Consider the following 20921-nt stretch of genomic DNA (forward strand, 5'->3'; position numbering starts at 1 on the left):
GTTTTCCCCCTTCCCATTAAAGCAATTTTTCTTTCCTTTTCCATCATTCTTCTCCCTCCCTTGGTAAAGCTCTTTCTTTCTTTTGATAGGTAAATAAGTTCAGAAATTTTTCCTCTCAGCATCATTCCTTCCTTCACCTCCCATGAATGTCATTTCAATTAAAGGCTGAAATGATCTGAAACAAACTTGTTTGCCCATGACTTGGTGGTACCTCTTTCTTTTTCCTCCCTTCACTTACAATGAGTTGAGAAGGAAGGAAGCAGTACCTCATCAGAAACCTAAATTCAGACATAGAGTCGAATCTTTCCCTGTTTGCCAACCACACCAATGTTACCCTTTAAACCTCTGGAACTGCTTCCTTGGCAGGAGAGGTTAAATTTGGCTTTGATGACTTTGAGATTTGCTCCCTGGAGCATCTTTCCTCCCAGGAAAACAGGTGTGCACAGCACATGCAATTAATGACGTTGCCGTGTCTTTCCTTATGGAAATGGATCACAGACGGCCAGATCATCAGCTGGTCTGGATCGCTGTCTCTCCCAGAGGTCATTTTAATATGATACAAAACTGAGGTGACTGTATTCCACTTTATTTGTTGGTCACCTCTCCAAATGTCTCTTTAAGTAATTTACCAGCATTGGGACGCAAAGGTGTCTATAAATCAGTGAATTACTTTGGGACTAATCATTTATTGTTAAAAACAATACCATTTGGATTGACCTGAAACTATTCACAAATGTGTTACAAATACGTCAAATAGCTTTGTCCCAGAATAACGAGTGTGTGCTGGGGGAGGTTTTTCATACCGGTCGCAACACAGCCACTGTAGGAGGCAGTGCTGGGCCTTCCCTTTGTAATTTTTAACCCAATATTTGGGGTGTTCACTTGTGAGGTGGGAGATCTGGGTTCAATTCCCCCTTCTGTCCAGTGCTGGGCAAAGCTCTGTGTGACATTGCACTCCATATGCTTTATGAAAATATGCTTCTGAATATGACATCACTGGAATATGCTTTATGCTAAGTGCCCCTTGTAACATCTCATTATAAAGCCTATAATCTACTAAGTATGTTCATCCTATTAGTTTACATGGATTATTTCTATGTCTGGAATTAGGAGAATAAGATATTAACTTGTATTACTGATTTAGACATATTAAGTGAAAGCCTTTAAAGATGCTTCAGAATCAATGAACTGTGAATGGCTCTGTTTACCCTCAAGCCTTCCTGTGTACGTGTGGGACAAACCAGGAAGAATGGAGATTGGGGTCTTACAATGACATGTGACCATGCCACCAGACACTGAGCTCCATCTGGAAGCTGGTGCTTTTCCTGAGGTGGGTGGAATTCCAAACAAAGGTTTCCCACCTTGTGGAAGTGCTGTATAAAGTGGGGAAGCAAACAATGAGTGTCTTCAACTGGCTTAAGAGACAGCCTCCCCACCCCACAGAGATACCCACAAGCACCTGGAAACAAAAGGACTGTAAGTACAGGGGTGGATGAGGCCCGTCTGGACCCACATCAGAAAAGGCATCTGATCTGAGAAGGATTTTACCTTAAGTAACAACTGGGGTGAGAAGTTAAAATTTGTAACTGATTTCTGAGTGTATTAAGCTTAGCCTTGCACAATTTACTTTGTGATTTACTTTGTTCTGTCTGTTACTACTTCAAATTACTTAAATCCTACTTTTTATACTTTATAAAATCACTTTTTTTTATAAAAGCAGTGTGAATAATTGTTACCTTGGGGAGCAAACAGCTGTGCATATCTTTCCTGAAGTGATACAGGGGTGACATGTATCATTTTACCCTGTATAAGCTTTATACAGAGTAAAATTGATTTATTTGGGGTTATATCCCTCTGGGAGCTGGGTGTCTGCATGCAGTCTAGAACTGCAGCTTTGGGGGTGTGGCCTGGACCCTTGGTCTCTGTTGCAGCAGGTGAGCTTGTCTGGCTCAACAAGGAAGCGTTCTGGAGGCCCAGGCTGGCAGGGAAAACAGCACATCAGATGACAGGAGGGAGGGAGGGGGGTGGCATGCTTGGACATACTTTGTTGCAGCATCTGCAGAGATGCTGCAGAGGTCTTCAGTGTTAACCACCAGTGACCAACACATGAAGGGGAACACAGTCACCTCAGTTTCATACTATATTCAAAAGATCTCACGCGAGTGACAGCGACAGAGACCAACTGATTCTCTGGCCCTCCGTGTTCCATTTCCACAAGGAAAGAAACAGCAACAATATGAATTGCATGTGCTGTGCACAGCTGTCATTGTGGGAGCAAAGATAATCCAGGGAGCAAATCTCAAAGTCATCCCAGGAATCAGCTCCAGAGGTATAAAGGGTAATGTTGGTGTGGTTAGCAAACAGGGAAAGATTAAACTTTTGATTTTAGGGTTCTGATTTTAGGGTTCTGAACAGGTACTGCTTCCGTCCTCAAATCATTGTAAGTGAAAGGAGGGAAAACAAAGAGGTACCACCAAGTTACAGGCAAAGAAACCAGATTAAAAGCATTTCAGCCTTTAATTGAAATGACAGTGAGCCATTCATGGGAGAGAAAGGAAGGAAGGAGGGAACTATCCTGAGAGAAGCTATTTCAACTTTTCTGAACACATTTACTTTCAAAAGAAGTTAAGAGCTTTACAAGGGAGGCAGAAGAATGATGGAAAAGAGGAGAAAATCGCTTTAATAGGAAGGGGGAAAACTCACCCATCCATTCAGGGAATGTCTATACTAATGCCATTACATTGACTCAGCTGTGATGTGCAGCAGCACCACAGGGTAGATGCTTTCCACTTTGATGGAAGGGTTTTTCCATCATTGTAGTTAATCCACTTCTCCGAGAGGCAGTAGCTCGGTCGATGAAAGAATTACACTGAGGGTCTGTACAAGCTAACTGACTCACACAGGCTGTGAAAAGATTCCCTGCCCTGTGCTACAGAGCTCTGTTGATCTAATTTTTAAGCATAAACCAGGCATCAGAGAAGCTGCCGATGGAAAAGACCAGTTGTCAAATCTAGTCCTATTTCATTGTCAGGTGTCTGTCAAACCTCCTCTTAAAAAATCTCCACTGGTGGAGATTCCACAACCTTCCTGGGCCAGTTAGGTCAGTGCTTAGCCACCCTCACTGTTGGGATGTTTTTCCTATTGTCCAACCTAAACCGCCCTTGCTGCAACTGAAGTCCATCCAGTCTTGTTCTCTCCTTCACCTACTCCCACATCGTTTTGCAATTTTATTCTTAAACTCTGTGTGATGGGTCGTGTCACAGAAACCCTTTTGGGACTGCCACCTGATGTGCCTAGATTACGCCTGAGCCTGTTTTCCCTGCCAACTTGGGACTTCAGTACCTTAACTTGTTTGAGCCAGGCACGATGGCTTGCTGCAAACACAGATCCAGATCTGAACCACGTCCCCCACAAGATGCAGGCTTAACTGAAAACACCTCAAGAAGTGTTCCTGTCTCTAACACTCAGATGCCCAAATCCCAATGGGATCCAAACCCCAATAAATCAGTTTAACCCAACATAACATACATACAGGATAAACTCTTAAATTGTTAGCCCTCTATGTGGAAATGGAAGAGTTTCCGAAGGGGTTTATATAGTTTCTCTCTTCTCCCTTCACCTCTCCTCTGCAGAATCCAGCTCCAAGATGGACTTTTAGTGTCACGTGGGCAAGTCACATGTCCGTGCATGACTCAGTTCCTTACAGGCCGACTCCACATTCCCAGGAAAGCTCAGTTGTGGATTGGCGTCTCTCCAAGTTCATTGTTATCTAAAGTGTTTCTTGACTGGGCACTTACGCAGAATAGTCTTTTCTGAAGAAGCTGACCAACTGCTTCACTGACGCTACTTAAAATGAAACAAGTACATAGCCAATATTCATAACTTTGAATACAAAAATTTTACATGCATGCAAATAGCATGAATATATCCAGTAGACCATAACCTTTTCAGAGATATGTTACATGGTCTATCTGGCATAAAACATATCCCAGTTATGTCATATTTACACTCATAACAATATTTTATAAAGCATTATGGGGGTGCAACATCACACTCTGTTTCACAGACTATAATTTTTAGGAAATAAATAAAATGAACAAAAGAATTGGGAGGGAGCTGGCTTGCTCAGAGATATTTTGTAGCAGCATCTGCAGAGATGCTGCAGAGATCTTGAGCGTTAACCACCAGTTTGGGGAATAGTCTCCTTTTTGCAGCCTGCCCTGACCATGGCATTTTCAGTGAGGACTGTCTCAGGCATTTCTGGGTCACAGGAGGGAGAAAGCCAGGAGGAGGAGTTATGAGCATGACTCTTAGAGGAAGTATGGGCACAGTGTTTCCTGGGCACAGACCTGGGGTGACAGACTTTGGAGTTTCTGAATATAGAGATTGCTAGTTGCTGGTTGTTTCTACTGGTGTTCAGGGAAGCAGGACGTTGTGTACATTCTTTGTAACCCCTCACCCACAGATTGTACTAAAGAATATAGCTGACTTGGATCATTAATTTTTTCTCCTAATACAATCAACCCTGCAATGCCTCACAGGTTGGCACCACCTAGGAGAAGGGGGCACCAACATTCCCTGGAGCACTGATAATACCACCCAAGCCTGCACACCCATGGGGGATAATTTCTCCTACTATAGTAAAGAAGGGAAGAGTCCTCTCTGGGACTGCCAGGGATCTCCTTGTGGGGAGGTGATGACCACAATGTCCTTGTGGATCTGCAGCCATGGATCAGTGCATTGGCCCATGCCTATGGTGACCTCACCCTCTCATGTCAATTGAACAGTACTGTCAGTCCGTACCACACCAGCCTCAGTTTGGAACATGTATGAATAACATGATACAGTGTAATCTTATAACTTCTCATACATTATCAAAAATGTTTTAATATTTGTGATGGGATCATGACTATTTCTAGTTGACTCATAGATTTATTTCACATCTAAAACTCAGCTGTGTGTGCAAATAATATGCAGATAATATGCATGCAAACAGGATAGTTTTGTGAACTGCAGAGGTCCGTAGCATGCTGTGGTCTCCTCCTGAGCTCCTGAACTCCTCTGGTCATCATGTGGTCTCCAGCAAGCAAAAGGCGTGAATCGATCTTTTCTACTTTAGGGAATAACCTAGCAAAGGAAGGACATAGGATACCATGGTGATTGGCATCCTATAAATAGCTTGATAATCTGGAGTACTCTTACATGTCTGACAGGCTTTCCATTCCACTTATTGGGGCCAGGACAATGAGGTTGCTCTCAAACCAGGAATAACTGAGAAGATACCATCTACAGCTACAAACAGTTTGTACATTTCACCTGTATCTACCTTTCAGTTCCTTTGATTCCAAATTTGTTGCTAAGGCTGGTTGAATTTTTTTCTTGAGACTTTTTTCCATGGTGAATTGGATTTTGCATTCAACAATTTTTTTCATGAAATTATTTTTCCTTGGAAATTATCAGCTTTCTGTCAAACTGCAAAACTCCCCTCCTCCCTAAATTATGGCTGTGGGACTCTGATGAAGTTCCAGGGCAGTTCAACAAGAGGAGAGACCATCATGCATTCGGGGGGATGTAGTCCAGCCTGGGCGCCAGGAACATGGAAGAGATTGGTGGTGTGTGGTATCTGAGGCACCCCCAGGGTACTTCCAAGTCGAAAGATTAAGATTTTAGCTAAAAATTTCGGTCACCACAAAAAACAACAACAACAACAACAACAAAAACACTTTTTTGTATTAGGTCTACACAATACCCAACTTACAATGAATACAACAGGATGAAATATACCCTAACCACATACTCTGTAACTCTGGTAGAATTTGCGTCATTTAATAACACAGTAAGAAAGAGTAGGTCAAATTAATCCCCAGGGCACCAATTACACCAAGCTGGCTTTGGTTCATTGAATACATTAATTAGGTGTTGTGGCTCTCTGAACTCAGGTACTCCCAGTTGCTTCTCGAATCATGGGCCATAGATCGCACATCTCAGTATAAAATTTCCTGCATGCTCCCAGACTGGCAGTTTCTATTGATGGGGAAATGCCACCACATCTCTCTCTCTCTCTCTCTCTCTCTTCTCAGCAGGTACGTGCTATTGTCCTGAATTACAGTCAGACACACACAGAGACATCATGGGGATCAGCAGCTATTCAATTCCAGACCTCCAGCACCAAAAACCTCAGCCCCAATTCCGACCCCTTCAGCCAAAGGAGCGATCCCATGGGTTGGAAAAAAATAGGTAATTACAAAATCATTGAAGCCAGGGCTTCCCATAATGTCTCTGGGTTTTCATACATGGTCAAGTAAATGAAAAAAAGCTTATTAGCGCAGTAAGCAGCTTTACCCCAAACCGACATGCCAAGCCACAGAGCTCCCCTTGCCCAAAGAGGGTCAAAGATTGACACTCCTTTACTCTCACCCCTTCATTAGATTAGGCATAATCCCGGCAGACTGATTCTCTCACAGGAGAGTCACAAGTCACTGTTTTCTCTTTGGATTAATGAACAGGAGTGTTTGTGTGGGGGGCATGATTAACCTGTGTGTCATTGTACTTGCACAGTGTCTGCATTTTATCGAACATCTGGAATGACCAGCTGTGAACATCTGGCTCTGTGGACGAAGCCCTTTCCTGAGCTGGTACTGATGTCCATTAAGAAACTGATCTCCATTTATCTTCACTTACTTCATTACAGAGAAGGGACAGGTTTTCCTCACTATCTACCTGTCCACATCTCTGTTGCTGTCTGATCTCTGTTGAGAGGAGATGGAAGAGGGAAATCACTCGGAGGCAACTGAGTTCATTCTCTCAGGACTGACAGATCATCCAGAGCTGCAGGTTCCCCTGTTCGGGGTTTTCCTACTGATTTATGGTATCACACTGGTGGGGAATGGGGGGATGATCTTGTTAATCACAATTGATCCCCGACTCCACACACCCATGTACTTTTTCCTCAGTAACTTGTCTTTCTGTGACCTCTGCTTTTCCTCGATAATTTTCCCTAAGATGCTTCTGAATTTCTTAGCCGAGAGGAAAAGCATTTCTTACACTGCCTGCGCTGTGCAAATGTATCTCTCTATCGCTTTTGGTGATGTTGAGTGCCTCTTGCTGGCTGTGATGGCATATGACCGTTATGTGGCCATCTGTAACCCGCTGCTCTATACGGTCACCATGTCCAGGCACCTTTGTAAACAGCTGGTGGCTGGGGTGTATGCTGTGGGGGTGGTAGATTCAATGATAAACACCTGTTGTACATTTCGACTGTCATTCTGCAGCTCCAACATCATCAATCATTTTTTCTGTGACGTCCTCCCACTGTTGGCGCTCTCCTGTTCTGACACCCGCATCAATGAGATTGTGATGTTTGCTTCAATGTGCTGCATTCAAGTCATCAGCTTTGTGACTGTCCTCCTCTCCTATGTCTATATCACCTCCACCATCCTGCAGATCCACTCTGCCGAGGGCCGACACAAAGCCTTCTCCACCTGCTCTTTCCACTTGACCACTGTGGTCCTGTTTTATGGCACCCTCCTCTTCATGTATTTACGTCCCACCTCCAGCTATTCCACGGATACAGACAAAGTGGCCTCAGTGTTTTACACGCTGGTGATCCCCATGTTGAACCCCCTCATCTACAGCCTGAGGAACACGGAGGTGAAGGACGCCCTGAGGAAAGCAATGAATAAACTGCTAACCAATTCTTGAATCTGTTTCATTCAGGACTGGTTTAGTGGCGGAGAGTGGAAACAAGTAAATTCAATTCTCAGCCCATTACAAAATAATTCCGGAGAGCCCCTGGTAGTTTTGTACATTATTATATTGTTATTATTATTAATTTGTTTGTATTCCAACAAGGTCTGCAGTCCCCAACTGAGATCAGTGGACAAAACAAGGGAAGCATAAAGGAAATGCAGGAAACCCAAGTGCATAGTGTGCCGGGTTCGGTCACAGAGACCCTCATAGGGACTGTCACCTCATGTGCTGAAATTACCTCTGAGCCCATTTTCCCTTCCAGCCTGGGACTCCAGAACCCTGTCTTGTTGAGCCAGACAGACTAGCCAGCTGCAACACAGACCTAGGCTCTGGGTGATGCACCCAAAGCTGCAGATCTAGACTGAAACCAGCTCAGATGGACACAAGTCTCCAGTACACAGATACCCAGCTCCCAATGGGATCTAAACCCCAAATAAATCTGCTTTACTCGGTATAAAGCTTATACAGGATAAAATAATAAACGCTTGCCCTCTATATCACTGCAAGAGAGATATGCACAGCTGTTTGCCTCCCCCACCCCCCCGCCCCAGGTAACAATCACTTACACTAAGTTTATAAATAAACAAAAGTGATTTTATTAAGTATAAACAGTAGGATTTAAGTGGTTTTCAGTAATAGCAGAGAGAACAAAGCAAAATAAAACAAAACACTCAGGCTAAGCTTAATATACTCAGACATCAGTAACAAATGTTCCAGTTTTTCTGAGGATAGAGGACTGTTGCCTGCATGCAGTGAAAGGTTTGAATAAACCAGATGAACACCATTTCCTCCCTATCATCCTTCTTTATTAATTTATTCAAATCCACCACAAATGGTATTTATCACCACACATTTATTTATTGCCATAACTTGTTTCATTTCCTTCCTTCAGTCCTTCCGGGAGCAACCGTAATATTTTACAATAAATTTACAGGTAAATAAACACTCGTCTTTCTCATGTTCTGTCCCACTTTCTAGAAGAATGAAAAAGCTGTGGAAAGAGGTGCAGCCAGTTAAAATGGATCTCCGCATCTGCTCTGCTGCTGAGATAACGTCCTTGGCTTTCCCCATGGTGCTGTTTCCGTACATGGAATGTTGGTCCCATTCACTGAACAGGGTGTGGGAAAAAAAAGATCTGTGACCTAAAGCTGAAAACGATTGTGTCCCATTTCAAGACCCATCATCTTTCTGGGCTCACGGATCTTGACCTCCTCCCTGGATTGGAACTGGTGAGGAAAAGGGGAAAGGCACCTTATCTCAGCCTCAAAATCTTCAGCCATTCCCTTTCCCCAAAACTGTCTTTCTTAAAATCCTTACTCTTTATTCACCTACCGCATTGCTCAGAAATTATCTCACTGCTTCAATTCTGCAGAGCAGACCACCACACATCAGAGTAAGGAGAGAGACTTTTTAAAACTTGATATCACTGTAAAGGTGGTACCAACCTATGAGGAAATATAAGTGATTTGTCCACTTTGTGACAGAGGAGAAAAATAAACCCAGGTCTGCTGAGTCCAAGTCCAGCAGACCCTTTGCCCTCCATGGATCAGGGAGAGATGGATGAAATGATTCCTTTCCTACCCAAAAGAATCTGCTATCTTGTGACCCTAAATCTTTAAATAAAGCCACATCGGGTGAAATGTAATACCCCAAACCAAAACTCATGCATGTCCCATTATAAGAACATAAGAACATTAAGAATGGCCATACTGAGTCGGGGCAAAGTTCCATCCAGCCCAGTATCCTGTCTACCAACAGTGGCCAGTGCCAGGTGCCCCAGAGGGAGTCAACCTAACAGGTAATGATCAAGTGATCACTCTCCTGCCATCCATCTCCACCCTCTGACAAAGAGAGGCTAGAGACTCCATTTCTTACCCATTCTGGCGAATAGCCATTAATGCACTTTACCTCCATGAATTTATCCAGTTCTCTTTTAAAACCTGTTATAGTCCTGGCCTTCACCACCTCCTCAGGCAAGGAGTTCCACAGGTTGACTGTGCGCTGTGTGAAGAAGAACTTCCTTTTATTTGTTTTAAACCTGCTGCCCATTAATTTCATTTCGTGGCCCCTAGTTCTTATATTATGGGAACAAGTAAATAACTTTTCCTTATTCACTTTCTCCACACCACTCATGAATTTATATACCTCTGTCATATTCCCCCTTAGTCTCCTGTTTTCCGAACTGAAAAGTCCTAGCCCCTTTAATCTCTCCTCATATAGGGCCTGTTCCAACCCCTTTTTCATTTTAGTTGCCCTTCTCTGAACCTTTTCTAATGTCAGTGTATCTTTTTTGAGACGAGGAGACCACATCTGTACACAGTATTCAAGATGTGGGAGTACCATGGATTTATATAAGGGCAATAAGATATTCTCCATCTTATTCTCTATGCCTCTTTTAATGATTCCTAACATCCTGTTTGCCTTTTTGACTGCCGCTGCACACTGTGTGGACTTCTTCAGAGAACTATCCATGATGACTCCAAGATCTTTTTCCTGATTAGCTGTAGTTAAATTAGCCCCCATCATATTGTATGTATAGTTGGGGTTATTTTTTCCAATGTGCATTACTTTACATTTATCCACATTTCATTTCATTTGCCATTTTGTTGCCCAAGTTTTGTGAGATCTTTTTGAAGTTCTTCACAGTCTGCTTTGGTCTTAACTATCTTGAGCAGTTTATTATCATCTGCAAACTTTGCCACCTCACTGTTTACGCCCTTCTCCAGATAATTTATGAATAAGATGAATAGGATTGGTCCTCGGACTGACCCTGGGGGAACACCACTAGTTACCCCTCTCCGTTCTGAAAATTTACCATTTATTTCTACCCTTTGTTCCCTGTCTTTTAACCAGTTTTCAATCCATGAAAGGATCTTCCCTCTTATCCTATGACAACTTAATTATCCCTTCCATCTGTTATGTACCCATGTCTGTTGCTATAGGACATTATATCTCATTGGCTTAGCCAGTCCCCTTGTTGTTCTGCAGTTCCTCACTGGTGACTTTTTCTACGTTAATCAAGATATTACTGAGCAAGAACCTCAGGACAGAGATGTCGATGAATATGTAGGAGATGCAGATAACAAGGACGGAGATGATTTCCATGGAGCTGCCATAGTTATAGAGAAGGAGTTGATTGAGGGAAGTGTCAGAGCACAAGAACTTGAGGAGCTGTCAAGGTTCCCTCCCCACTCTGAACTCTAGGGTATAAATGTGGGGACCCACATGAAAGACCCCCGAAGCTTATTTTTACCAGCTTAGGTTAAAACTTCCCCAAGGCACAAATTCTCCCTTGTACCTTGGATTAGGTAAACGCTGCCACCACCCAGTGATTAAACAAACATTTAGGGAGGGCCACTTGGAGCTCTCTCTTCTCCCTGGTATACCCCCAAGCCCTACACCCCCTTTCCTGGGGAGGCTTGAGAATAAACAAGATGACCACAGACGAACCTTGTTTTTTTTTAGGACAGATAACTATATTAGAAAGAAAAAAGGTAAAAGAAGCACCTCTGTAAAATTAGAATGGAAGATAATCTCACAGGGCAATCAGATTCAAAACACAGGGGATTTGCCTCTAGGCAAAACCTTAAAGTTACAAAAAGAAAAAAAAAAACATAACCAGGAATACACCTTCCTCTCAACACAGAGAAAATCACAACCAAAAAAAAAAGAAAAGATAATCTAATTCATCCCCTTGCTAGTGCTTACTAATTCCATAGGAGTTGAATTGCTTGCTTTCTTGATCTGACTCCGACAAGAGCCACAAAGAACAAAAAGAACAAATCTGCCCCCAGCCCCCTCCCCCCCCCGCACCAGATTTGAAAGTATCTTGTCCCCTTATAGGTCATCATGGTCAAGTGCCAGCCACATTACTTGAGCTTCTTAACCCTATACCGGTAAGAGGATTTTGTGCCTCTGGCCAAGAGGGATTTTATAGTCCTGTATACAGAAAGGTGGTTACCCTACAGTTAAAATATAAAGGGAAGGGTAAACGCCTTTAAAATTCCTCCTGGCCGGAGGATAAATCCTCTCACCTGTAAAGGGTTAAGAAGCTAGGATAACCTTGCTGGCACCTGACCAAAATGACCAATGAGGAGACAAGATGCTTTCAAAAGCTGGGGGGAGGGAAAAACAAAGGGTCTGTCTGTGTGATGCTTTTGCCGGGGACAGAACAGGAATGGAGTCTTAGAACTTAGTCAGTAATCTAGCTAGATATGCGTTAGATTAGGATTTCTTTAAATGGCTGAGATATTAATTTCATAGAATCAAAGAATATCAGGGTTGGAAGAGACCTCAGGAGGTCATCTAGTCCAACCCCCTGCTCAAAGCAGGACTGATCCCCAATTAAATCATCAGCCAGGGCTTTGTCAAGCCTGACCTTAAAAACTTCTAAGGAAGGAGATTTCACCACCTCCCTAGGTAACACATTCCAGTGTTTCACCACCCTCCTAGTGAAAAAGCCTTTCCTAATATCCAGGCTAAATCTCCCCCAGTGCAAGGAGACCATTACTCCTTGTTCTGTCAACTGCTACCACTGAGAACAGATAGAGCCATCCTCTTTGGAACCCCCTTTCAGGTAGTTGAAAGCAGCTATCAAATCCCCCCCCCCATAGACTAAACATCCCCAGTTCCCTCAGCCTGTCCTCATAACTCATGTGTTCCAGTCATGTGTTCCAGTTGCCCTCTGCTGGACTCTCCAATTTTTCCACATCCTTCTTGTATTGTGGGGCCCAAAACTGGACACAGTACTCCAGAGGAGGCCTCACCAGTGTCGAAGAGAGGGGAGCGATCACGTCCCTCGATCTGCTGGCAATGCCCCTACTTATACATCCCAAAATGCCATTGGCCTTCTTGGCAACAAGGGCACACTGTTGACTGAATGGAATGTTCAGTCGAGCTGAATGGAATGGATATTCCTGTCTGTGTGTCTTTTTGTAACTTAAGGTTTTGCCTTCTACTTTACATTCTCTTTTCAAGAAGTGAATGCTTTTTTGTATTGTTCTTAAGATCCAAGGGTTTGGGTCTGTGGTCACCTATGCAAATTGGAGAGGATTTTTACTGAAATTTCCCAGGAAGTGGGGTGCAAGGGATGGGAGGATTTGGGGGGAAAGACATTTCCAAACAATGCTTTCCTAATAAAAATAAACCCAGATAAACGTTTGGTGGTAGCAGTAGAAGTCCAAGGGCAAAGGGTAAAATAGTTTGTACCTTGGGGAAGTTTTCAGTAAGCTGGTAAAAGTAAGCTTAGGAGGTTTTCATGCAGGTCCCCACATCTGTACGCTCGAGTTCAGAATGGGGAAGGAACCTTGACACCTTCCATTTATATTTATGACAGGAGCTGAGGTGGGTCTTTCCACCCCCTTTCCTCCCTGTGACTGGGGGTGTTAACAGGCCACTTGAACCTTGAGTTGTCCCTTGAAATACTTGTGAACTACTTACACTAAACAATCTGTTCCAACTTGTATTTACCTGTGATATTCTGAGTTAGTTGCCCAGACCTGAAGAAGAGCTCTGTCTCAGCTCAAAACCTTGTCTCTGTCACCAACAAAAGTTGGTCCAAGAAAAGCTATTACCTCCTCCACCTTATATCTGTACATTTCTTGTCAATTATTATACCAGCATCCCTTTGCTCTCAATGGCTAAGGTCATGTCTACACTCGAGAGCTTACAGCAGCAGAGATGTACTAATGCAGCTGTGCCGCTGTATGATTGCTCATGTAGCCACTCTGTGCTGATGTGAGAAAGCTCTCCTGTTGGCCGAATAAAACCACGTCCATAACTGACAGTAGTTATGTCGGTGGGAGAGCTTCTGCTACCAACATAGAATCATAGAAGATTAGGTTTGGAAGAGACCTCAGGAGGTCATCTAGTCCAACCCCCTGCTCAAAGCAGGACCAATCCCCAATTTTTGCCCCAGATCCCTAAATGGCCCCCTCAAGGGTCGAACTCACAACCCTGCGTTTAGCAAGCCAATGCTCAAACTACTGAGCTATCCCTCTCTCTATTAAATAAATAAATGAATAAATAAATTTTAAAAAGTGATGTTAACTCAAAGACTTTCAGATATAAGACCTCCAATGCCATTTCTGTGTGGGGTGATGCTAGCTTAAGTAGTGTCATTTTTATTTGTATATAATACAGTGATGATGTGGTGCTGGATTCGTATCTGAAGGATGAAATCTGTTCTGTTGCTTTCCTAAAGGTTATTAGGCCTGGATGCCTGCAGGACAGAACCAGTGTGGCATTGCTGACCCAAAGACTATCAGGCCTTTTAATTATTAATAACTATTATTATTATCTGCAGTGTTGTTTTGCCCATGTTGGCCCAGGATATGCCCACTTCATTCTGAATGGTTTCTTGCAAGAAGTGTAATGAGCCATGAGGGCATCTTGATTATCCACAAAGACTCACGATGAGGTCTTTGGCACAATAAAAACAGGTCAACATAAGAATGGCCAGACTGGGTCAAACCAAAGGTCCATCTAGCCCAGTCTCCTGTCTTGCAACAGTGGCCAATGCCAGGTGCCCCAGACGGAATGAACAGAACAGGTCATCTCAAGTGATCCATCTTCTGTCACCCATTCCCAGCTTCTGGCAAACAGAGGGTTAGGGATGCCATTCCTACCCATCCTAGCATCATCCCTGCCCATCCTCAGGACCATACAATCTGAGCTGAATGAGATTCCCTTTAATTTTAATCCATGGCTTGACTGCTACTGCTCCCCAAGCCTGCTGCTGGAAGGTCGTACATTCGTGCATGTGTGTGCGTACACACACACACACGAAGCCAGTGTAATACAGAGGCATAAGGCCTAGTAATTGTTCAGTTGCTAACACCACGTAATTACTGTGTCTCTTATTCACTGATAGCATTTTGAGAGTCGGCACCACTGTGAGGTAAGTGCACCTAAGGTTCGTAAAGCTTCAAGCCTGTAGGGGAGTACCTGTGTGGTGTCGCTCACCTAAAAATCATTAGGCCTCAGGATGCACAAAAGAAATGGCACGAGTGAAGGAACCAGCAGAGGCTGTCCAGAAGGCTTTAGAGCTGATGGTCTCCAGGCGAGCAACAGTATGGATTCTCCTATAAGGTTAAGACCTAGTTTTTTGACGAGTACATGTCGCAGGCACAAAGAACCCTGAAATCATACTGATCTTTGGCCCAGAAGCATCACACAGGTACAGCCATATAGGCCTAATATTCCTAATATTTCTGGGGCTAGCAACCCCACACAGAACCTGCTGGCCAGACAGACAACCTAACAATTACTGGGCTCGAGACACCTCCCAAACCCTGCCCTGCAGTCATTAGCCTTCGTCACCTTGGAGCCATTAATACCACAAAGACACCGATGGGCAGGTGTAATGAGGCTTTCCTGGGAAAGAAGGACTCACACGTTCAACAAAGATCAAACCAAAAACATCCAAAGATCTTTTTAGCTAAATGAAACCAATATGCTTTTATAGTGGTTGGGAACTGTCATTGTCACTAATTCAGTGTATTTCACAAGCATCTGTTTTAATCTTCAAGCAACCAACTTCAGACAAAGACACTGCCTGGGAAGGAAAAGTTTTAATAATCTTTGAAATAGTGGCACAACAGAGCAAACATCAGGCTTTATCACCTTAAAGTTAGCAACCACCACAAGATAGACTGACCTATTCACAATGGCTGGAGTTCTGAGCTGAGGCTTTTATGAACTTGTAGTCACAGGGAAAACCCCTAAGTGTGGTTTGAAAGACTGACTCCTGCCAGAGCCCCTGCTGGATTTGGGAGGTGATTTCGGGTAAGCTCATTAGCAGGTGTGTACGTTCTCTTATTGTTTTTAATATGTTTTCTCTGTAATAATTTCATCTTAAGAATACATGTGCCAGCTTATCAAGGTCTGTGTAGTAATTTATAACTGCTGGCAATTACACTGTTCATAATCCTTCTGATGAGAAAGCAAAGCACAGAAGCTGGCCTGTTTAGGCAGTCTGATTTGCAGGGGATATCACAGTGTAGGCAAGGGACTGGAAAATCCCCAGTTAGGCGGGGGAGAGATACAGATCTCCGTCCAAGAGAGGTGTTGGCTGAGGATCTGGGGGCCTAGAATGAATGCCCTTGGTGGACCAGTAGGGTAACCAGATGTCCCGATTTTATAGGGACAGTCCCGATTTTGGGGTCCTTTTCTTATATAGGCTCCTATTACCCCCCACCCCCTATCCCGGCTTCAAAAACAGACTCCAATGAGAAACTGCAGAACTGGAATTAATTTGCAAACTGGACACCATCAAATTAGGCCTGAATAAAGACCGGGAGTGGATGGGTCACTATAAAAACTAATTTCCCCCTACTGTTACTCACATCTTCTTGTCAATAGTTTGAAATGGGCCACTCTGTCTCCATTGGCCCCATTGCCACTTCAAAAGTGATTTGTCCTCCCTTGGTATTCTACTGTTGAGATTAGCCCACTTCCACTTCAACTGGATTGTCTCGTTAGCACTGACCCTCCACTTGGTAAGGCAACTCCCATCTTTTCATGGACTGTGTCTATATACCAGCTGACTGTCTTTTTCCACTCTATGCATCTAATGAAGTGGGTTTTAGCCCATGAAATTTTGTGCCCAGATAAATGTGTTCGTCGCTAAGGTGCCACAAGTACTCCTCGCTATTTTTGTATAAATCCTGCTTCTCTTTCAACAGGACTCTTTTGGGTGAAGAAGCCTCTCAGAGTTCCCTAAGTTAGGACAGCAATCATCAAGCTTGTTCATTTATCTCTGGGAGCTGCTAATTTCAATGAATGTTTGCAGTGTCTTTGAAACACATTCCGATTTTAATGATGGACCCACTTTAATCACACTTCCAAACTTGGTTGCCAAGTTACACAATCTCAGTTTGGCAGGCATAAACTTTCTTCTCATCCCACCTAGACCTTATTAAAATGGTCAGAAGGTAATACCGTTTATGGAGAGATGGGTCAATGAGACTAAATTAATCGCTTCAGGTCCTGGAAGTGTAACCTCCCTGGAATTTGCATTTTTGTTTTGTTGCCGGAGCCAGGGTGATTATTTTGAACCAGCACGCATAATCTCCAAAGTGCATTACCTTGTTCCTCACAGGGGAATTAAAGAAATTACCAGCAGAGAATTCCCAATGAGGGAATAGACAGAGACAGAGACTAATTATTTGATTTGTAACTGCAAAACTGCACAGAAGATACATATGAAATTCAAAACTGTTGTTCCAGTGACTATATCAGTATCAGTCAAATATTACTATTAATTCTATAAAAAGAAAAGGAGGACTTGTGGCACCTTAAAGGCTAACCAATTTATTTGAGCATGAGCTTTCGTGAGCTACAGCTCACTTCATCGGAGTGGTCAGTTTGGATGAGCTATTACCAGCAGGAGAGTGAGTTTGTGTGTGTGGTTTTTGGAGGGGGGTGAGAAAACCTGGATTTGTGCTGGAAATGGCCCAACTTGATGATCACTTTAGATAAGCTATTTCCAGCAGGACAGTGGGGTGGGAGGAGGTATTGTTTCATGATCTCTGTGTGTATATAAAGTCTGCTGCAGTTTCCACGGTATGCATCCGATGAAGTGAGCTGTAGCTCACGAAAGCTCATGCTCAAATAAATTGGTTAGCCTCTAAGGTGCCACAAGTACTCCTTTTCTTTTTGCGAATACAGACTAACACGGCTGTTACTCTGAAACCTATTAATTCTATTAATGTCAGACCTACAAATCCACCTCTCTCTCTGTAGCCCACACACCCTCTGCCCAGACCTTGGAGACCAGGACAGACACATCTTGATTGGATGCACCTCAATACCATGGGGAAACAGCGAAAGAATATGGACAGAATAAACATGTTTTAAACTTAAACTGCTATCACAGCCACAGGTCACGAAACAGGCTCTCCCATAGGGTAGAATAACTCCCTGCGCTGCAGGAATGATTGGAATAATCTGACCTGTGGCATGCAGGACATGAGACTAACTGATAATCATGACCTTTTCTGGACTTAAAATCTATGGACCCATGTACAGACTTAATTTCCTGTTTAAAAATAATGCAAAGAGAAGCCTCTGTGTTCAGAACTGTTTGGGTGAATTCAGAGCGGAATAAACAAAAATTAAAACTAGTTGCTAAAGACAGAAAAGAATATTTTGAAAATCCACCCACTCCCCAAATAGACAGTGCACTTCATTTTGATCTGTTGCAACCGTGCTGGCATTTCTATTTCTACTCCTGGATCCCCTGGCCTTCCAGTCCTGTCCATCTCATCTCTAATCTACAGGATTCCCACACATGCCCCCAGCTCTGCATCAAATCCTAATTTGCATCCCCTTGGTTTCCATTACATTAAATACGTAGCATATATCTGCGCACTCACACACACACACACACACACACACACAATTTCTACCAACACACCTTAGTTGAGAGGATAGATAGCCGAGCATTTAGGGGGCCTGTGGCAGGGCAGGGAGGCTAGACGTACTGGGGGCAAAGACACAATTGGAGGCTGGGGACTGGCTTGAGCAACATTTCAGGTGCTAGCCCGTTAGATGAGGTGGGTTCATGTCCCTGCCCCCCGTCAATGAGATTTTGACAGTCAATAGTATTTACATTTCTAAGTGCCCCAAAACCTTTTTAAAATGATATTGGAGCAACATACCCTACGAAGGGCGTGACACCCGAAGAAGTTGTTGACTGACGTGTGCAGGCAGCAGCAGAGGGCGCCAGAGAGCTACCTCCGCCTGCAGCGCCAACTCCAGATTGCAAGGGGCTCCAACACTGTGAGAACAGGAGCCACATAAGGAACTCAGATAGGCAGCCCTGACCTGTCATAACCCCTCTAATTGTTTGCCTGGAGCCCCTGAAAATGCAGTCATAGCCTGTCCACACAGATCTGCTGATGCCCCTCAATCCTGTTGTGCTACAGCCCCCCCAACCCCGATGTTTCAATCTTTGCCCCCCCACCACACCTCACACGGGTCTGCTAAAGTCTTTTCCACAAAATATTCCATGCGTAAGTGCACTGAATTCGTTTCAGCTGAGAAAGCCTTAGCTACAATGTAATGGAACTCATGGGCAGAATTGTTGATACACGGTGAGCTTTGTGTACTGAAGAGGGTCTGGTTTTTCCTGCAATCTCCATCCTAAAGAAAGTCTAAAGTCCCCAGGCCATTTCCTTCCCGGAAGCGCCTTAGTCTGCTCAGTGGTTCCAAGCTCACTGTGGACCAGTGCTGAGCAAGGAAGCACCACGTGGACTGAGTGTTCTGCGACTCCATGCACCTGACAAAGTTGGTTATAGCCCACGAAAACTTATCCCTAAATAAATGTGTTCGTCTCTAAGGTGCCACAGGACTCCTCGTTGTTTTTGAGTGTACTGAATTTCTCTGCTCCCACACTACCTTTGTGCATCTGAGAGGCAGCACACAAACAAGGGAATGTGGAGCAGAGCGTGTCCAGGGACAGGAGTGGGAGTGTGTGTTATGGTGTTGGGCCCTATAGAGATAGTGTAATGAACGTGCCGGCTCATGGTCACGCCCCACCTCCCACCCCACTCCAGAATTAGCTGGAGGAAAAAGATGGGGCCACAGCTCATTCTCGGAGGGGATCTTGTTCATGTATGTCCACCAGAGGGCGTTGTCTCTACCGAATTTCCGCATCCTGATAGTGGAGGGGTCCATGTGAACAGGCAAGGCGGTGAGACCCAGAGGGCAGGAAAGGATGAGGGTCAGCCAGGGAGCTTCTGAGAATGAGCAGGGGCCAGCCAGAGGCAGCAGACTGGAAGGCGCCCGTGGAAGGACAAGTAGCAGGCAGCCTGAGAGCAGGGACAGAGGCTGGGGACGGGAAGTTGTAAGCAGAGCATTAAAGCATCTGAGGCTCTCAGAAAGCAAAGTGTTTAATGGGGACCCACCAAGGGATGGAGAACCCCCCAAGAACCTACTGCTTGGACGGCCCACCGCGCTGACCTCTGCGCTCATGGTACACGGAGCTCACTAGAAGGGACTGGTAAACTCGCAGCAACACCCTCTAGTGGGAACAGTAGATTCGATAGCAGAAAAGGAAGAGCTGGACTTTTCCTTGCATCGTACAGGCCCCGATTGTGCCTGTTAGGCACAGCCAGCCTAGATCCTGACAGGTATTTAGGTGCCTAATTCACATTGAAATCAATGGGACCCAGACATGAAATCAACAGACCTATTAACTTCAGTGGGACTTACGGCAGGCCCATAGGGAACATCACCTCCTCCCGTCCAGGTCCAGTCATTTCTGCTGCCTTCTAAGAGGGAGGGGGAGCATGAGCCTATCTCCTTCCTGCTTCTCCCCCAGCTTTTTGGGGGATAGCTCGCAGCCAAAAGGGGATTAGGAGGGAGTGATGCTTGCACTTAGAAAGCAAAGAGAATGCAGTCGTGCTTGGTAACTGTGCAGGAGTGCTTCGGTGGACACTTTCCTTGCACTGTCTCCTTAACCCTGCACATTCAAGCAAGGACAATGTGACCATTTGCAGGCAACTACTCCCCTAGAAACTTAGCTGTGCACAAATCCCAAGGCCTAGAAAACACATCCTGCACCAAAACTATGTGTCATAATTGCTTGTAAGACCCAAGACCTTCAGCACCAAAGCATAGGCCCTTGAGCACATAGTTACTCCGTTTGCTGGTCTCCATAATAGATTTTTATCTTCTCTACGGACCAGCCACTAGATGGGGCCAGGGCACATTTAGCTCGTATGTTACATTCACTCCAAGTTTTCCCTGTGCAAAACGCTCCCAGAGAACTTTTTATTTGTTGGAATCTTGGTGTTTCCAGGTTTAATGGAATATTTCTCTTTCAGAACCTCTTCACATTGTGAGTTTCAAAGGCTGGAGTGATGAGGCATAAATGACCAATGATGGAAAAAGCTATTTGTTTGGCCTAGTCTACCCTAGAAAGGTTTGCCTGTTTGTCTATGCTGGTACAGCTACACGGGCAAACCCGCCTAACGTAGCCTCAGTTTATGCGAGCAAAAGAGCATTTTTGCCTCTATAACTTATATCCGTGCCTCCAAAAGAAATAACTAAATCAGCAAATGCACTTTTTTAAAAAAATTTTTTTTGCCATTATACCTGCATCTCCATTAGGGGCTGGTTTACGTTCGGAAATTAGACCGACCCGGCTTTGTGACTCAGGGGTGTGG

At 44.2% G+C, this 20921-nt stretch overlaps 1 protein-coding gene across 1 annotated transcript; it reads left to right on the top strand.

Moving 5' to 3' along the window:
• Positions 1–6762: 6762 nt before the first annotated feature.
• LOC311522681 (olfactory receptor 8U9-like) lies at positions 6763–7701 on the top strand (the record flags this gene model as incomplete). Its single annotated transcript, XM_084632171.1, has 1 exon — positions 6763–7701. One exon carries the CDS (start codon positions 6763–6765, stop codon positions 7699–7701), a length of 939 nt encoding a protein of 312 aa, XP_084488297.1.
• Positions 7702–20921: the final 13220 nt, after the last annotated feature.

Source organism: Lepidochelys olivacea, assembly GCF_965140295.1.
Source record: "Lepidochelys olivacea isolate rLepOli2 genome assembly, chromosome: 6".
Taxonomy (NCBI): domain Eukaryota; kingdom Metazoa; phylum Chordata; order Testudines; family Cheloniidae; genus Lepidochelys; species Lepidochelys olivacea.